At 41.2% G+C, this 15,884-nt stretch overlaps 1 protein-coding gene across 14 annotated transcripts in view; it reads right to left on the reverse strand.

The window, feature by feature from the left end:
* SYT1 (synaptotagmin 1) overlaps window positions 1-15,884 on the reverse strand; it is a 730,486-nt gene that overhangs the window by 57,074 nt on the left and 657,528 nt on the right. For 8 of the 14 annotated variants that reach the window (XM_078774453.1, XM_078774457.1, XM_078774455.1 and 5 more), the window contains one exon: window positions 14,649-14,774. In XM_078774453.1, coding sequence (XP_078630579.1) covers window positions 14,649-14,774 — 126 coding nt within the window. The remainder of the gene's footprint in view (window positions 1-14,648; window positions 14,775-15,884) is intronic. The other 6 variants (XM_078774459.1, XM_078774463.1, XM_078774461.1 and 3 more) reach the window with 1 other exon arrangement.

Here is a 15,884-nt window from a genome sequence, read left to right on the forward strand (position 1 = left end):
CAAAAACAAATTTGACTCCCCCATACCGATAGGCTGAGCTCATGTACTAAAAACAAAAACAAATTTGACTCCCCCATACCGATAGGCTGAGCTCATATACTAAAAACAAAAACAAATTTGACTCCCCCATACCGATAGGCTGAGCTCATATACTAAAAACAAAAACAATTTGACTCCCCCATACCGATAGGCTGAGCTCATGTACTAAAAACAAAAACAATTTGACTCCCCCATACCGATAGGCTGAGCTCATATACTAAAAACAAAAACAAATTTGACTCCCCCATACCGATAGGCTGAGGGCATGTACTAAAAACAAAAACAAATTTGACTCTCCCATACCGATAGGCTGAGGGCATGTACTAAAAACAAAAACAATTTGACTCCCCCATACCGATAGGCTGAGCTCATATACTAAAAACAAAAACAAATTTGACTCCCCCATACCGATAGGCTGAGCTCATGTACTAAAAACAAAAACAATTTGACTCCTCCATACCGATAGGCTGAGTTCATATACTAAAAACAAAAACAATTTGACTCCCCCATACCGATAGGCTGAGCTCATGTACTAAAAACAAAAACAATTTGACTCCCCCATACCGATAGGCTGAGCTCATATACTAAAAACAAAAACAATTTGACTCCCCCATACCGATAGGCTGAGCTCATGTACTAAAAACAAAAACAATTTGACTCCCCCATACCGATAGGCTGAGCTCATATACTAAAAACAAAAACAAATTTGACTCCCCCATACCGATAGGCTGAGCTCATATACTAAAAACAAAAACAATTTGACTCCCCCATACCGATAGGCTGAGGGCATGTACTAAAAACAAAAACAATTTGACTCCCCCATACCGATAGGCTGAGGGCATGTACTAAAAACAAAAACAATTTGACTCCCCCATACCGATAGGCTGAGGGCATGTACTAAAAACAAAAACAATTTGACTCCCCCATACCGATAGGCTGAGGGCATGTACTAAAAACAAAAACAAATTTGACTCCCCCATACCGATAGGCTGAGCTCATGTACTAAAAACAAAAACAATTTGACTCCCCCATACCGATAGGCTGAGGGCATATACTAAAAACAAAAACAATTTGACTCCCCCATACCGATAGGCTGAGGGCATGTACTAAAAACAAAAACAAATTTGACTCCCCCATACCGATAGGCTGAGCTCATGTACTAAAAACAAAAACAATTTGACTCCCCCATACCGATAGGCTGAGCTCATGTACTAAAAACAAAAACAATTTGACTCCCCCATACCGATAGGCTGAGCTCATATACTAAAAACAAAAACAAATTTGACTCCCCCATACCGATAGGCTGAGGGCATGTACTAAAAACAAAAACAAATTTGACTCTCCCATACCGATAGGCTGAGGGCATGTACTAAAAACAAAAACAATTTGACTCCCCCATACCGATAGGCTGAGCTCATATACTAAAAACAAAAACAAATTTGACTCCCCCATACCGATAGGCTGAGCTCATGTACTAAAAACAAAAACAATTTGACTCCTCCATACCGATAGGCTGAGTTCATATACTAAAAACAAAAACAATTTGACTCCCCCATACCGATAGGCTGAGCTCATGTACTAAAAACAAAAACAATTTGACTCCCCCATACCGATAGGCTGAGCTCATATACTAAAAACAAAAACAATTTGACTCCCCCATACCGATAGGCTGAGCTCATGTACTAAAAACAAAAACAATTTGACTCCCCCATACCGATAGGCTGAGCTCATATACTAAAAACAAAAACAAATTTGACTCCCCCATACCGATAGGCTGAGCTCATATACTAAAAACAAAAACAATTTGACTCCCCCATACCGATAGGCTGAGGGCATGTACTAAAAACAAAAACAATTTGACTCCCCCATACCGATAGGCTGAGGGCATGTACTAAAAACAAAAACAATTTGACTCCCCCATACCGATAGGCTGAGGGCATGTACTAAAAACAAAAACAATTTGACTCCCCCATACCGATAGGCTGAGGGCATGTACTAAAAACAAAAACAAATTTGACTCCCCCATACCGATAGGCTGAGCTCATGTACTAAAAACAAAAACAATTTGACTCCCCCATACCGATAGGCTGAGGGCATATACTAAAAACAAAAACAATTTGACTCCCCCATACCGATAGGCTGAGGGCATGTACTAAAAACAAAAACAAATTTGACTCCCCCATACCGATAGGCTGAGCTCATGTACTAAAAACAAAAACAATTTGACTCCCCCATACCGATAGGCTGAGGGCATATACTAAAAACAAAAACAATTTGACTCCCCCATACCGATAGGCTGAGGGCATGTACTAAAAACAAAAACAAATTTGACTCCCCCATACCGATAGGCTGAGGGCATGTACTAAAAACAAAAACAAATTTGACTCCCCCATACCGATAGGCTGAGGGCATGTACTAAAAACAAAAACAAATTTGACTCCCCCATACCGATAGGCTGAGGGCATGTACTAAAAACAAAAACAATTTGACTCCCCCATACCGATAGGCTGAGGGCATGTACTAAAAACAAAAACAATTTGACTCCCCCATACCGATAGGCTGAGGGCATGTACTAAAAACAAAAACAATTTGACTCCCCCATACCGATAGGCTGAGGGCATGTATACACAAAGAATTAAGTTAAGCACCCCCCCCCGTTTTTTTACAACCTCGCACATTACAAGTTTGTTGTCGTCAAAACAGTGTAATATACCCATGATATTGCTATATTTTCTGGAGAAGTGATATTATGGTCACATAATAACATAACAATCATGCCGTTTTCAATATTTTATTCAGAATAATTTAAGGTGAAATTTTTTGGGAATTTTAGGCATATTTTCACCTCAATTTAAGTATGGAGCTATAGGTCCATCACGGACAGTGTGGATGACGTTTATGTTTTCTAACGTACAGTCATTGTTCTGAGAAGACCTCTAGCGATCTTTGCGTCAATAACGTGTGTAGGACCCACGTGATCGGATCACTGACTCAACCAATCACTTTTTTTCACTTTGATCACTCAATTTCATCAATGGATAATTGCTAATGTCATACCAATCATTATTTGATCTCACATACCTTAGAATATATGCCAATGTATACATATACACAAAGAATATATATTAGGGGGTGCTTACCTTAATTCGTTGTGTAGGGGTGCTTAACTTAATTCTTTGTGTATACTAAAAACAAAAACAATTTGACTCCCCCATACCGATAGGCTGAGGGCATGTACTAAAAACAAAAACAAATTTGACTCCCCCATACCGATAGGCTGAGGGCATGTACTAAAAACAAAAACAATTTGACTCCCCCATACCGATAGGCTGAGGGCATGTACTAAAAACAAAAACAATTTGACTCCCCCATACCGATAGGCTGAGGGCATGTACTAAAAACAAAAACAAATTTGAGGCAAGAAATGGATGGTGGGGAGATGGGAAGAAAAACAATCGATGATAAGGGACGAAAAATAATGGATGAAAATAATGGATGCGGATGATGGATGCAGATAATGAAAGCAGATAGGATAATGGAGGAGGATAATACATGTTGGTTGATAAATGGAGGCAGGTGATGAGTCTTTTTGGGGGTCGGTGTCTACCAGCTTTGCAGTGAGATGGTGAAATCTTTGCCCATTCTTCACGTAAAAATTGTTCTCGCTCTACCAAGCTCGATGGGGATTGTCGATGAAAAGCAAACTTTAAGTCTCGGCATAAATGTTCAATTGGGTTCAAGTCAGGACTTTGACTGGAAAACTCAAGAATATTTTTTATTTATTCAGGCACTCCAACGTGGCTTTAGCTTTGTGCTTTGGATCATTGTCCTACTGAAATGTGAATCTCCTACCCAGTGTCAGATTCATGGTTGACACAATCAGGTTTTCATAAAGGATTCTCTGTACTTTGCACCATCCAATATCCCTTCTATCCTGACAAGCTTGCCAGTCCATGCTGATGAAAAGCAGCTTCATAACATGATGCTGCCACCACCGTGCTTGACAGTAGGGATTGTGTTGACTTGGTGATGTGCAGTGTGAAGCTTGTGCCAGACGTTACAATTTGAATTTAGACCAGGAAGTTCAATTTTTGTCTCGTCTGACCATAAAACGTTTCTCCACATTCCTGCAGTATCATTAAGATGCTTTTTCGCAAACTCCATACAAGCTTTTTGATACGTCTTTTTCAGTAATGGTTTCTTCTTGCCACCTGTCCATAGAGGCCATCTTTGTAAAGGCAACGGGATATTGATGATTGATGAACACTGACCCCCATCTCGGACATAGAGCCTTGCAGATCTTTCAAAGTAATTGTTGGATTTACAGTGACATCCCGAACAAGTTTCCTGCTTGCACGGCTGCCCGGATTTGGATGGGGACCTGATCTGGGTAGATCTGGGTGGTATGATACATCTTCCACTTCTTAATGATGGTTTTCACCCTACTCAAAGGGATAATGAGTGACTTTGAAATCTTCTTATAACCCTCTCCTGGAATGCTCCATCACTTTATGTGTAACTTCTTTGGAAAACTCCTTCGTTTTCATTTGGTTGACCAAATGAGTTGCACTTAAATCTCTTTAGAAAAGTGGGGGAGTTTCATTTTTAAGTTAAACCACTGATTACATGCAGATTAAACCAATTACACTTATTTTGCAACCTTTCAAACAAATAATTTGTTCTTGAAGTGATTTAGGGTTAATTAGGCAAAGGGTTTGAATCGTTATGCAACTGATAATTAATCATCTGATTTTCTCTGTTAATCTAACTTATTCACATTTTATCTGCACTTTTTTAGCTTTATCACTTTGGAGTATTTGGTGAAGACTCTATATATTAAGTTTGATTTGAAAGCATCATGAGATAAGTTCGGGTGGCATTAAAATGTGAAACCTTTGGAGGGGGGTGAATACTTTTGCAGGACACAGTACATAGGCTACTCATTGTCACCATTTTCCTATCTGAGTTTGTGAGAAGGGAGTAGATAAAGATTACCATAAAAAACATTCCTCATGAAACCTGATCATTTTCTTATGTCGTTTTCAGATCTCATGAGACATAATAGGAGATTTTTGTAAGGACAGGTTTAATTCCTTGCAAAGCACCCCTCCCTTTATATGGGACGGTTTCTCTGTATGCAACTTTAACATAGGGATTGAAAATTCATTTATCAGCTTTTACTGGACGATATTGCCCCTCATCAAGGGGCGCCAATTTGATTCATGCACCTGCATGAAAAAGTACTTGTATTATATTTGCCAGATGTAGGGCGCCCCTTTATATGAACCTTTCTAGAGCATTATTTGGTTCCTCCTAAGAACACAAGGGTAGTCTAGCATGCACACGAGATTTTTTTGAATGTCCCTTATTTTGTATTCTTTGGCATTTTCTATAAGATATGGAATGTCCATTCTTTTCTATACTTTGCCATATGGCACATACCCTCATATAAAGGGCCTTTTCTTTTCCCCTGGCATTTTCCCCAATACTCCCCATATACCCAAACATCCTCTAGCTCTCCATACATTTGCAATAAAGTAAGATTACCAAATTGAAATTCCTGCAGATGAACTAATAGTTTGGTATATCATTTTCCCAGGCAGTAACAAAATGTCAGTCTTAACTGAGTCCTGAACTCGCATAGGATCTTACCCGGTTTAAACTTCCCCAACTGCACCCTCTTTCACATTCTTCCCGTGGTAGGCCTACTGTAGCAATTAGTTTCACAGGAGGGTAGAAGTTAACGAGGAAGCCGTGACCCGAAGCCTGCACATTGGCACCTCAATAAAGTCGAGCAGACGCAGGGCTAGTTTGCAGAAAGCATGGAAGGAGTATCTGGGAGAAGTGCTATACATAATTGATAACATTCAGCACTTTATATTGAGCCTCCAGAGAACGTGCGCTGCATTCCTTTTAGAAAACGTCCAACATGGCTGAGATGCCTTCGCCGAGCTACGATTTCCCTGCCACAAACATCCCCACTCTGTGCTCTCTCTCTCAACATCCATTCATTCCGCATTTAATTGCAATTTCAACAATTTAATGGTGCTAATTAAACCTATTCAGCAACGATTCAAAGTGGCTCACAATTGCTGTCTCTGGCAAGGGTAATTTTCTGGCTCTGAAGAACAGTGTATCTTTTTTCTGGATTTGCATATGAAACGTGGAGGGCGACGGGTGGCTTTGGTAAAGCCATAGTGTGTCATGTGTGGCAGCCTTGTCATTTTACGTCAATTGGTAACGTCTTTTGTTGATTTATTTTCAGGAAACAAACATTTTTTTTGGTGGAGAATATTACCTGTAGCCTTAGGAATTGTTTTTTTAGCTGGCACTGTTGTTGTTTTGTTTGCAGCTTGTGGTTGCCGGTTGCATCAATTTCTGGAAGCGCGACTGTACTGCTGATGAATCGATGATATGTCCCTGTTACCAATATGCTGGTGATCATTTTGCCAACCTCGGAAGGATAATAGGCTGAGTCGACCCACCTTGTGTTATTTGAATGGCATGACAGGGGCTCAAACTGAACACCCGAAGATCTTAAGCCAACCACCGTAACTGTTAAGCCAACACCAGGTTTCCAGCTGGCATTCATGGACCAGTATTCGCAAGTGATCATACCTTCAAATCCCCACTTGCTGTATGACTGATATATATGGACTCTGACTTCGGCCTTAAACCTTAAAGGAAGGACTTTCTTGTCGCCAAATTTAATAACAATTTATTGATAGACTTGATGGGGAGATTTATCCAACTTATCACGAGATTATGTCTACTTTATACAGCTCCTGCTATGTTTACCTCCGTCACCAAAGGTGGATGGAGGTTCTGTTTTCACCCATGTATGTCTGTCTGTCTGTTTGTTTGTCAATGCCCTACAGGTCACAATCCTAAACCGATCGTCATGAAACTTCACTAAGTCGTAGAGATCGGCACCATTGAGAAGCCTAATGAGTTATAGGTCAAAGGTGATGTGGAGGTCGAATTCTTAAAATCCCGATTTTTAATCCGATTGACTTGAAAATTGAACAGCATTTGCACATTGAGTCAATAAATTGGGAAACCAACTATTTTTGAGGTCAAAAGGTTAAAGGTCAACTCAAGGTCAAACTTCGAAAATCATCAATTTTCATCTGAAAAACTGTCAATTTTCATCCGATTGAATTGAAAGTTGAACAGCATTTGCACACTGAGTCACTAAATAGGGAAACTAACTATTTTTGAGGTCAAAATTTCAAAGGTCATCTCTAGGTCAAACTTCTAAAATCATCAATTTTCATCTGAAAAATCGTCACTTTTCTTCCTATTGACCTGAGCTTTGATCAAGATCGTCACTTTTAATCCTGATGAAATGGACAGTTTGCTGGATCAATTGCAACCTTATTTGGAGTTGGGGGGGGGGGGGGGAGGTGGTGGATTTTGTAAGTATCGTGCTCTGCATGACGTCTTCTTGTTTATTTGTTTGTCTGTGAAAAAGATATCTCAAAAAGTTGTGGACGGATTCAGACGAAATTTGGTAGAGAGGTAGCGCATGTGACAAGGACGAAACTATTACATTTTGGTGAATATCCGGATTCAGATCTGACTACTAGAATTTTTAAAGTGATTCTTCACCATTGGGAGATAGGGCCAAAAACGATACATAGCAGGATATCTCAAAACGTTATGGACGGATTTGGACGAAACTTGGAGGACAGGTTGTGTGTGTGACAAGGACTAATCGATTCGATTTTGGTGAAGATCTGAATATGGATTCGGATATGAGAGTTATTTAATTTCTAAGTGATTCTTCACCATTGAGGGATCGGGCGAAAAGCTATATATAACATGATATTTAAAAAAAGTTATGGCTGACTTATGACTAAACTAGGTGAATGAGTTGGTTAGATGACAAGAACAAGCTGATTAGATGTTGGTTCAGGTCCGAATCCATATCCGACCTATCAATGGGATACAAAACATAAACTGTTCAGCCTGGCGGAAGTATGCGCTCTCCCGAGTGCCGTTCTAGTTTTGTAATGCAGTGATGATGGCTGATTTCCAAGCAGATGGAGATGACCTCGGGCAAATGATAGGGTGAAAAGGGCAGAGTGAGAGTATGTGCAAGAGCAGCTGAGCATGTTTTTAAGACACATGAGCTGATACCGTCTCGTACAGTTGCATAAAACCTAATGAAAATACAAAACTTTTGGCCTCACTTTTGTCCTCATGTTGACCATACAAGTTACTAGGCCTTTGTGTATTTATAGCAACATTCTTATAGATTGGGTGGATTAACTTCATGTTAGACATGTTAAGAAAACTTGTGGATTGAGTGCTACATTACGTCTGGCTGCGATCAAGGTAATCCAATTATATTTTGGGTAAAGTCCAAATTAATTCGGCATCTAATATCTATTTGCAATTATCATGCCTTCGTTATCCAACATGCCATGAAGGTAATTAGCTGAAGATTTGAGAACAAACTTTCACTCTCTATCATGAATATTATATCTACTCACTGACAGGCAGATCAATCCCAACCCCTCTATCCCTCTCCAATTTCTAAAGCAATAATGTCCAAAAGTATGCTACATCTTAGCAAGTCATTATTTGAGACAAAAATGGCCATTGAACTTGAATGAAGCAGCTACTAACTCGAACGGCCGGCACTCGGTAGAGCGCATAACTCCGCCAGGCTGAACAGTTCATGTTTTGTATCCCACTGATAAGCGGGATCTTGATGCGGACCTGAACCAAAACCACATCAGCTTGTTGTTGCCACATAACCAACTCATTCCACAACTTTAGTCATAACTTGTCCACAACTTCTTTAACTGTGTTATATATAGCTTTTGGCCCTATCTCCAAATGGTGAAGAATCACTTAAAAATTAAATAACTCTCATATCCGAATCCATATTCAGATCTTCACCAAAATCGAATCGATTCGTCATTGACACACACAACCGGTCCACCAAGTTTTGTCCAAATCTGTCCACAACTTTTTGAAATATCTTGCTATATATCGTTTTGGCCCTATCTCCCAATAGTGCAGAAACACTTAAAAATTCTCGTAGCCGGATCCGAATCCGGATCTTCACCAAAATCGAATCATTCCGTCCTTGTCACATACGCTACATCTCTGCGAAATTTCGTCCGAATCCGTCCACAACTTTTTGAGATATCTTGTTCACAGACAGGCAAACAGAAAGACAGGGGTGAAAACATAACCTCAATATACCTTTGGTGGCGGAGGTACAAATCACAAGCTGGTCAAACACTTGGAATATGTGTTTCAATCCTAACAAATCTCACACTGTCACTCTCTCTCTGAATGGTTCACTTGACAAACCACCCCATCCCCACCACACATCTACTTTCTTTACAATCCTCTTGAGGAAGTTCAGTTACCCCAGCTACTGGGTCTCAGTACCAGCCATGATCTTTCTTGGACAAACCACTTTCAAAAGTAGCGATTCAAGCAGTCGCAGACTGGGCATCATCCTTTGTACAAAGTCCTTCCTCAGCACACATGAACTCCTATCCACCTACAAGGCCTTCATCCACAGCTTGCTTGATGGAGTACTGCTATGCCTTATGGGCTGGTGCTACTGCCTCTCACCTTGATCAGCTTGACTCCATGGAACCGAGGCCTCAATATCATTTGAATCTCCCACGATTGAAGCTGAGTCTGTGGGTCTATCTCATTCTCATAGCACCTCCTTTTTGGTATCGCCCCCTCTGCTCTTTCCATGCTTTGTCCCCCCTAGATTTCTGCAGGGCTCACATGGTCCACCATCAACCCCCTTCTGGTGAAACCCCCAAAATTCAGGATCACTGCTCACATCCACTCGTTCATTTCTCTTTTGTCCTGCCTGTAGAACCAACTTTCACATTGTCTTCAATCTCATTCTTTCCTCAAAGTCTTTAAGACAGCTGTTCACCACCATCACAATTTCGAGTCTGGTGTTGGCTTAACGGTAAAGGTGGCTGTCTTAAGATCTTAGGGCCTTGAGTTTGAGCCCCTATCATGCCATTTTAATTAACACCAGGTGGGTTGACTCGGCCTTTCATCCATATAAAACAACAACCACCATCATCATCTCAGATCATCTCCAATCCAAACAAAGATCTTTTCTAAGCTAGGTAACCTCTCCTCCACCCCTCCTTCACACAAGCACCAAGCCCTCCATCTTACAAATTTCCAGGTTTTCCTTCTTGAGAGTTTCCTTCTGTATCCATCTTGTACAACCTATGCGTCCTTTCCTGCCCCTCATTCCTCCCCACACCCATCTATTGTCCAAGTCTCCCTCTATTTGGTCCTTCAACTCTGCTTTGGTGTTTCCCCTCTCTCTTTCTACTGTTCCTTTTCTTCTGTTGTATCCTGATCCATTCAATGTTCTAGCTCTCCCACAAGCCTTGAGGATGTTTACAAAAAACCAAAAAATACAAGTGCTTCATCTGAGCTTCAGGTTTTGACCGCGGGATGCCTTATATCAAAGGAATGTTGGGATCATTCTCATTTACCATGACTTTCTTTGCTACTTTGGAACTCGTTTGATGTGAAACGTCTATCGCGTTTACTTTGAATACTGTTACATCTTTGCTTCCCCTCCTCCCACACACAGTTTTCATAGGCAATCTGTAATTATGCTGCTTCCATTTATATCAACACAAAGACCATATCAAGTGATCAACCTAATTTTTGAGAACGGGAGTGAGACTCAAGGAAGAGCCAAGTAGAACTGACAGTGGTGACAAGCATTAAGGAGGAAAATGAATGAAGAGGGAAAGAAGAAGAAGAAACACTGAAGTTAGCAAGATGGTTGGGTTAGGAAAGATTAATGGGGTCAGATATAAAGATCATATAATGGGTCAGAATTGAGGACGACAAGAGATGGTGGTGCACTACCTGCTTGAAGTCCTAGAGGGAAGAGTGAGATAGAACAGCCTCTGGAAGGTGGTGCTATAGACAGGAAAAGCGAGGAATAAAAGAGTTGGTGTGCAATCAGCCTAGAGTTTGGAAGTTTAATGAGTAGGGGGCTATTGGAAGAATGTGTGCACCCCCTCCCTTTCCCACGCCTCCGCCCCCCTTTCCCACGCCTCCTCCCCCCTTTCCCACGCCTCCTCCCCCCAAGCCCTCTCCCTCCCACAGATCTCCCGATGTCCCTGCTCTCAAATGTTGTGTTTGTGTGCTTCCCCCTCTCTCCCCATCTTGTCTACCGCTCCCCTTATTACATGTTTTGTGTGTCTGTTTGATATTTTGTGTGATAAATGTTAGCTCTTTCACGAACCTCGATCCTGTATTTAAAAAAAAAAAAAAAAATCCTGGAGTAGAAGCAGACCGAGCAATATCGAATAATAGACTGTAGAAAACAGAGAGCGAGAAAGCGAAAAACAGAGAAAACAGAGAGAGAGAGAGAAAGAGAGAGATAGTAAAGCACACATAGGAATAATCTATATCCACAGTCCTCCACTGGAAGAGGTTCTGTTTCTTGAATCTACAGTTGTCACCATCAGCGACGACCTTTCCTCGGCTGACTAAAGCTGGCCTTCAAAAACAACTGCAGACCTGCATCCTCCTCCATGTCATTCTTTGAAAATGTAGTACTTGGCTCATAGCTCAATTGTGTACGGCTCTCTCCTATTGGCTCGTGCCATCACTTCACAAGTCTCTCCTGGATTATATTCAATATAAAGAAAAATTATTGGACGACATTATCTTACCATTATCCTTGATGCGATGAAGCAGAAGCACAAGTTTCTCTGATGTAGGGCCTTTCCCTCCCTCATAGTTGGGAGAAATAATTTGCAGACAAGTTCCTACATGGCAGACAAGTTGATGGCCTCTGTTTTATTCCTCCTCTCCTCTGGTCCTAAACCCTCTGCTGTCTCAGCCCTGTGATACTTCCCAGTCACACCAGGTCCACACGATCCTCCAGTTATTTCCTGGTTATACTAAAAAAACCAAGGGTTAACGCCCACCCAGATTCTTTTATTCCTCTCTTTTCTGTCTTCCAGAGGCAATTCAAATCGTAGACCACCACCTCACATCATTGCGCATCCCTTACTCACAATATATTCTACCCCCATTGACCCGACCTGACACAATCCTCTTCCTTACAGTTTGCTGCGCATTTCCTCAACTTCTCTTTTTCCTGTTCGTTCCTTCCCTTTCTCATTGTGTCGAACTGCTGCCCCACTGTCAGTACTTTGCCCTTTTGCCATTGATCACTTCGATCTTCCATTAGCCTAGATTTTCTCCAACAAAAGGTATTTATCACATGAATTAGCAGTTTATTTCATACCTTACCTTCTTTCAAGTAAGAGTAATTGTGTGGTATTGCATTTGACAAACCACACACTCACCTCCCTCACTGGACTGACATTACAGGTATCTCCATAAAAAAACCGAGACATTTTGATCCGTGCACTTTTATGGTAAAGTTGATTTTGTGTACCTCAGTTGTGTGAAACAGCTTGGCGTTGGCTTAGCGATTTGGGTGCCGGCTTGGGATCCTAGGATCCTGGGCTCGAATGTCGGTCGATCGCTGAATTAACGCCAGGGGGGTTGACTCAGCCTGTCATCCTTCTGAGGTCGGCAAATTGAGTACCAGCCCAGTGGTAATTCCCTGTGTGTCGCAAGAGGCGACTAACAGGGTTGGTGGCAGGAAGGGCATCCGGCCATAAAACATTGCTTCAAAAAGGGGATCAAGGTGCCCGAAGAAGGCCAAGCCTTGCTCTGCAGGGAAAATTTGCCTCTAAAGGCAGTTCAGTCATGTGAAACACGAAGGAAAGTTATTGCCAAATTACCTTCTTTTGAACTTTCAAATCACAATGGTTTTTTTTTCCAAGTAGGGAAGAACATATAAAATTGTTAGAATATCTTTAATATGGTTAAGTACAACACTTTAATGGGTGTACTCCTGGTTAATGGCATGTTCCCAACTCTTGTATATAGGTATGAATGAATGAATGTAGGTATGTAGGTATGTAGGGAATGTAGGTCATCTAGGTATCATGTATGTAATACTTTACTATTATTATTCCTCAACAGGATTGGGTGTTCGTGTTGGGTTCCTGGTGTTGGGCTAGCGACCCAACAGATCAGAGGCAGTAGAGACGGGAGACCAGTCCAGATGATTGATGGCTTCTTTAAGACCATGCCAGTCGGCCTGAGTGAACCCTGGTGTTGGGCTAGCGGCTAGGGTGCCGGCTTAGGATCCTAGGATCCTGGGTTCGAATCGCGGTCGATCGCTGAATTAACGCCAGGGGGGTTGACTCAGCCTGTCATCCTTCCGAGGTCGGCAAATTGAGTACCAGTTCACTGGTAATTCCCTGCTTGTCGTTAAAGGCGGCAAAAAGGGTTGGCGTCAGGAAGGGCATCCGGCCGTAAAACATTGCTTCAAAAAGGGGACCAAAAAACAACAACAACCACGGTTCCCGAAAAAGGCCAACCCCCGCTTGCGGGGAAAAATGGCCTCTAAAGGTGTTTTTTTTTTTTTTTTAACAGGATTGCAGTCTTTTCCTTTCTCAGCAATTGACGGGGCCCCTAAACTTTAAGTAAAAAGTCAGGACCACCTCTCTCAAATATATCTGGTAACTTGGTAATGGGATAACAGAGGGCTTTTCACCAATGGCATACAGACGCCTCTCATAAATGGGCTGGACACTTTGTCAGCACCTTCATACAGAAATTTGCCCTTAGTGACATCATCTCTTCTCATATCCCAGTCGAGGATAAGATTCCTTGAGGTCGTGTTTTGTGGCTAACCTTCCCGAGGTTAAATCAAAAAATGTTTTTTGCTTCTCTGGGCTGCCTTGTATTCCAATTTGCAGATGATTACACTCTGCCTCATAAAGTCCCTCAACTCAGTGATAAGTAGCCTGCAGCAGCATTTCTCGCCAGATTTGGACATCAGAATGTGATCCATGACTTGAAATATGACATTCAACACACACAGGTTGCTCGTCAAGCCCTGGGAGTCATTTGCAGGCAGGCCCAGGGCCGTGTTCCTTCATCATCACAGATTGGCTCGCAGTGTTCTTGTTATGTACTCACTCGGGCCTGCTCTTGTTACCACCCTACCCATTAAGCATTCACTCCTCCCTACCTGTAGTAGAAAGGAGACACTCATGCAGTAATTATTTTGTTCTAACATTCAAGAACCTCTAAATTCTGCTCACTTGAACTCCAATATGTTTCTCTGCCTCTCTGATTTTGTGCAATCCAGGTGAACTTATTTAGTTCTGTTCACGATGATTGCCGTTTTTTAAATGGCAGCAATCATTGTTCACTAACCTTGTACTTTTGGCCTCACATGTTTTCCTTCCCTCCTTCTCCCTCCTCCTCCCCCATCATGTCCTACCATCCCCCTCCTCTCTCCTCTTCTCTTCCCACATCCCCATCCTTCCCTCCCTCTTTCACCTTTCACAATCTTTGCTAAAGTTCAATAAAACTATTTTAATAATAGTCTAATATGCATCAATTGTTTCACTTGTAAATTATTGGAAAGCGATGAAGGAAACGATTCAGCATTTTTTAACATATCCCTTTCAAGTAAAGCTATGTATATACTAAAGTACAAAAATATTACATGATATGCAAATATAATTGGCAACAAAATGTACCTGATTGTTTTGAAAATCATAGTCCATTGAGAATTGCAGTTTTCCGAGTTTCTCTTCTTCCTTCTCTTCCTCTTCTTTCTCTTCACCCTCGGTCAACCCGGTTTCCAGGTCTTCATCCGACTGAATCTGAGACGCGCAGTGGGTATAAAGGAATAGATGAATAATTCCATTTCAAAAACATGGAGAAAATCTCATGGCTACCTGGAGCGGAGGGGATATTAAAACCTAGATGTAATTAATTTAATCTACAGCTTTTTTTATTATTATCACAGATCCGCCTTTTATACGCCATCTGCAGTGAATTCATTTGTCACAATAAAGTAACCTTGGAAATGACCATTGTGATATTCACTTTTCTACAAGTGTTTTCTCAACCTCAGTTTGCTTATCCTGAGAATTTTTTTTTCATACTCATTGAAAAGCAAAATTAAAATTCCAAATCGGTTTATTTATCAGCAAATGCAATAATGCGTGTCAAGCTATTCTAATGGGGTTGCACAGATGGAGGCATATAATGTGCAATGAGGCCGAGGGAGAATGCGAGGCATGCGGAGTGAGAGATGAAGGCCGACAGGGAAGCCGGAAAAGGAAAGGCAGGTAAACGAGCTGGCATACATCCCACGAGGCAAGACAGGAAAAGGAGGTTCGATTAAATAGATTACAACAATTTCAATCTAGCTTAACAGAGAAACCAATACTTCAGGGATTAATCTGAAACATCAATAAGGATGGGAACAGGACAAGCAGCCAAAGTGTAATGGGGTTTACATAGGTGTCATGGGAAGGTGAATAGCTGAGACTTGCATCTCCAAGCAAAGGTTATGGGGTCAAATTTCACTTCATGTGTTGGCATGACAACCAGGCATCCAACCAAATGGGATCTCAGGAAGCATCACATCATTTAACATCTACAGCTTCAAGTGAGTCATATGTATCAGAAAGCACACACACATATATATATATATTTATTTATTTATGTAGGTGCTAATTATAATTGCTGAGGATGTACTCATTACCGTTTGCTTATTGCACAGGAATGCTTTATTGCCTACAATTACTTCTAAGATTCATGCAAAATGAAATAGTTTATGGAGAGCAGAAAGCCTATAAACTAGTAGCTGAGATTCATGCATGCCTTAAACACCATCAACTATACAGAAATGTACAATGTAGAAATGTACAATGTAAAATGTACAGGATAATATACCTCGATTATCATTTGGAGAAGTGGCGGCC

The sequence above is a fragment of the Myxine glutinosa genome, chromosome 3 (assembly GCF_964187855.1).
Source record: "Myxine glutinosa chromosome 3, kmMyxGlut1.1, whole genome shotgun sequence".
Lineage (NCBI taxonomy): Eukaryota > Metazoa > Chordata > Myxini > Myxiniformes > Myxinidae > Myxine > Myxine glutinosa.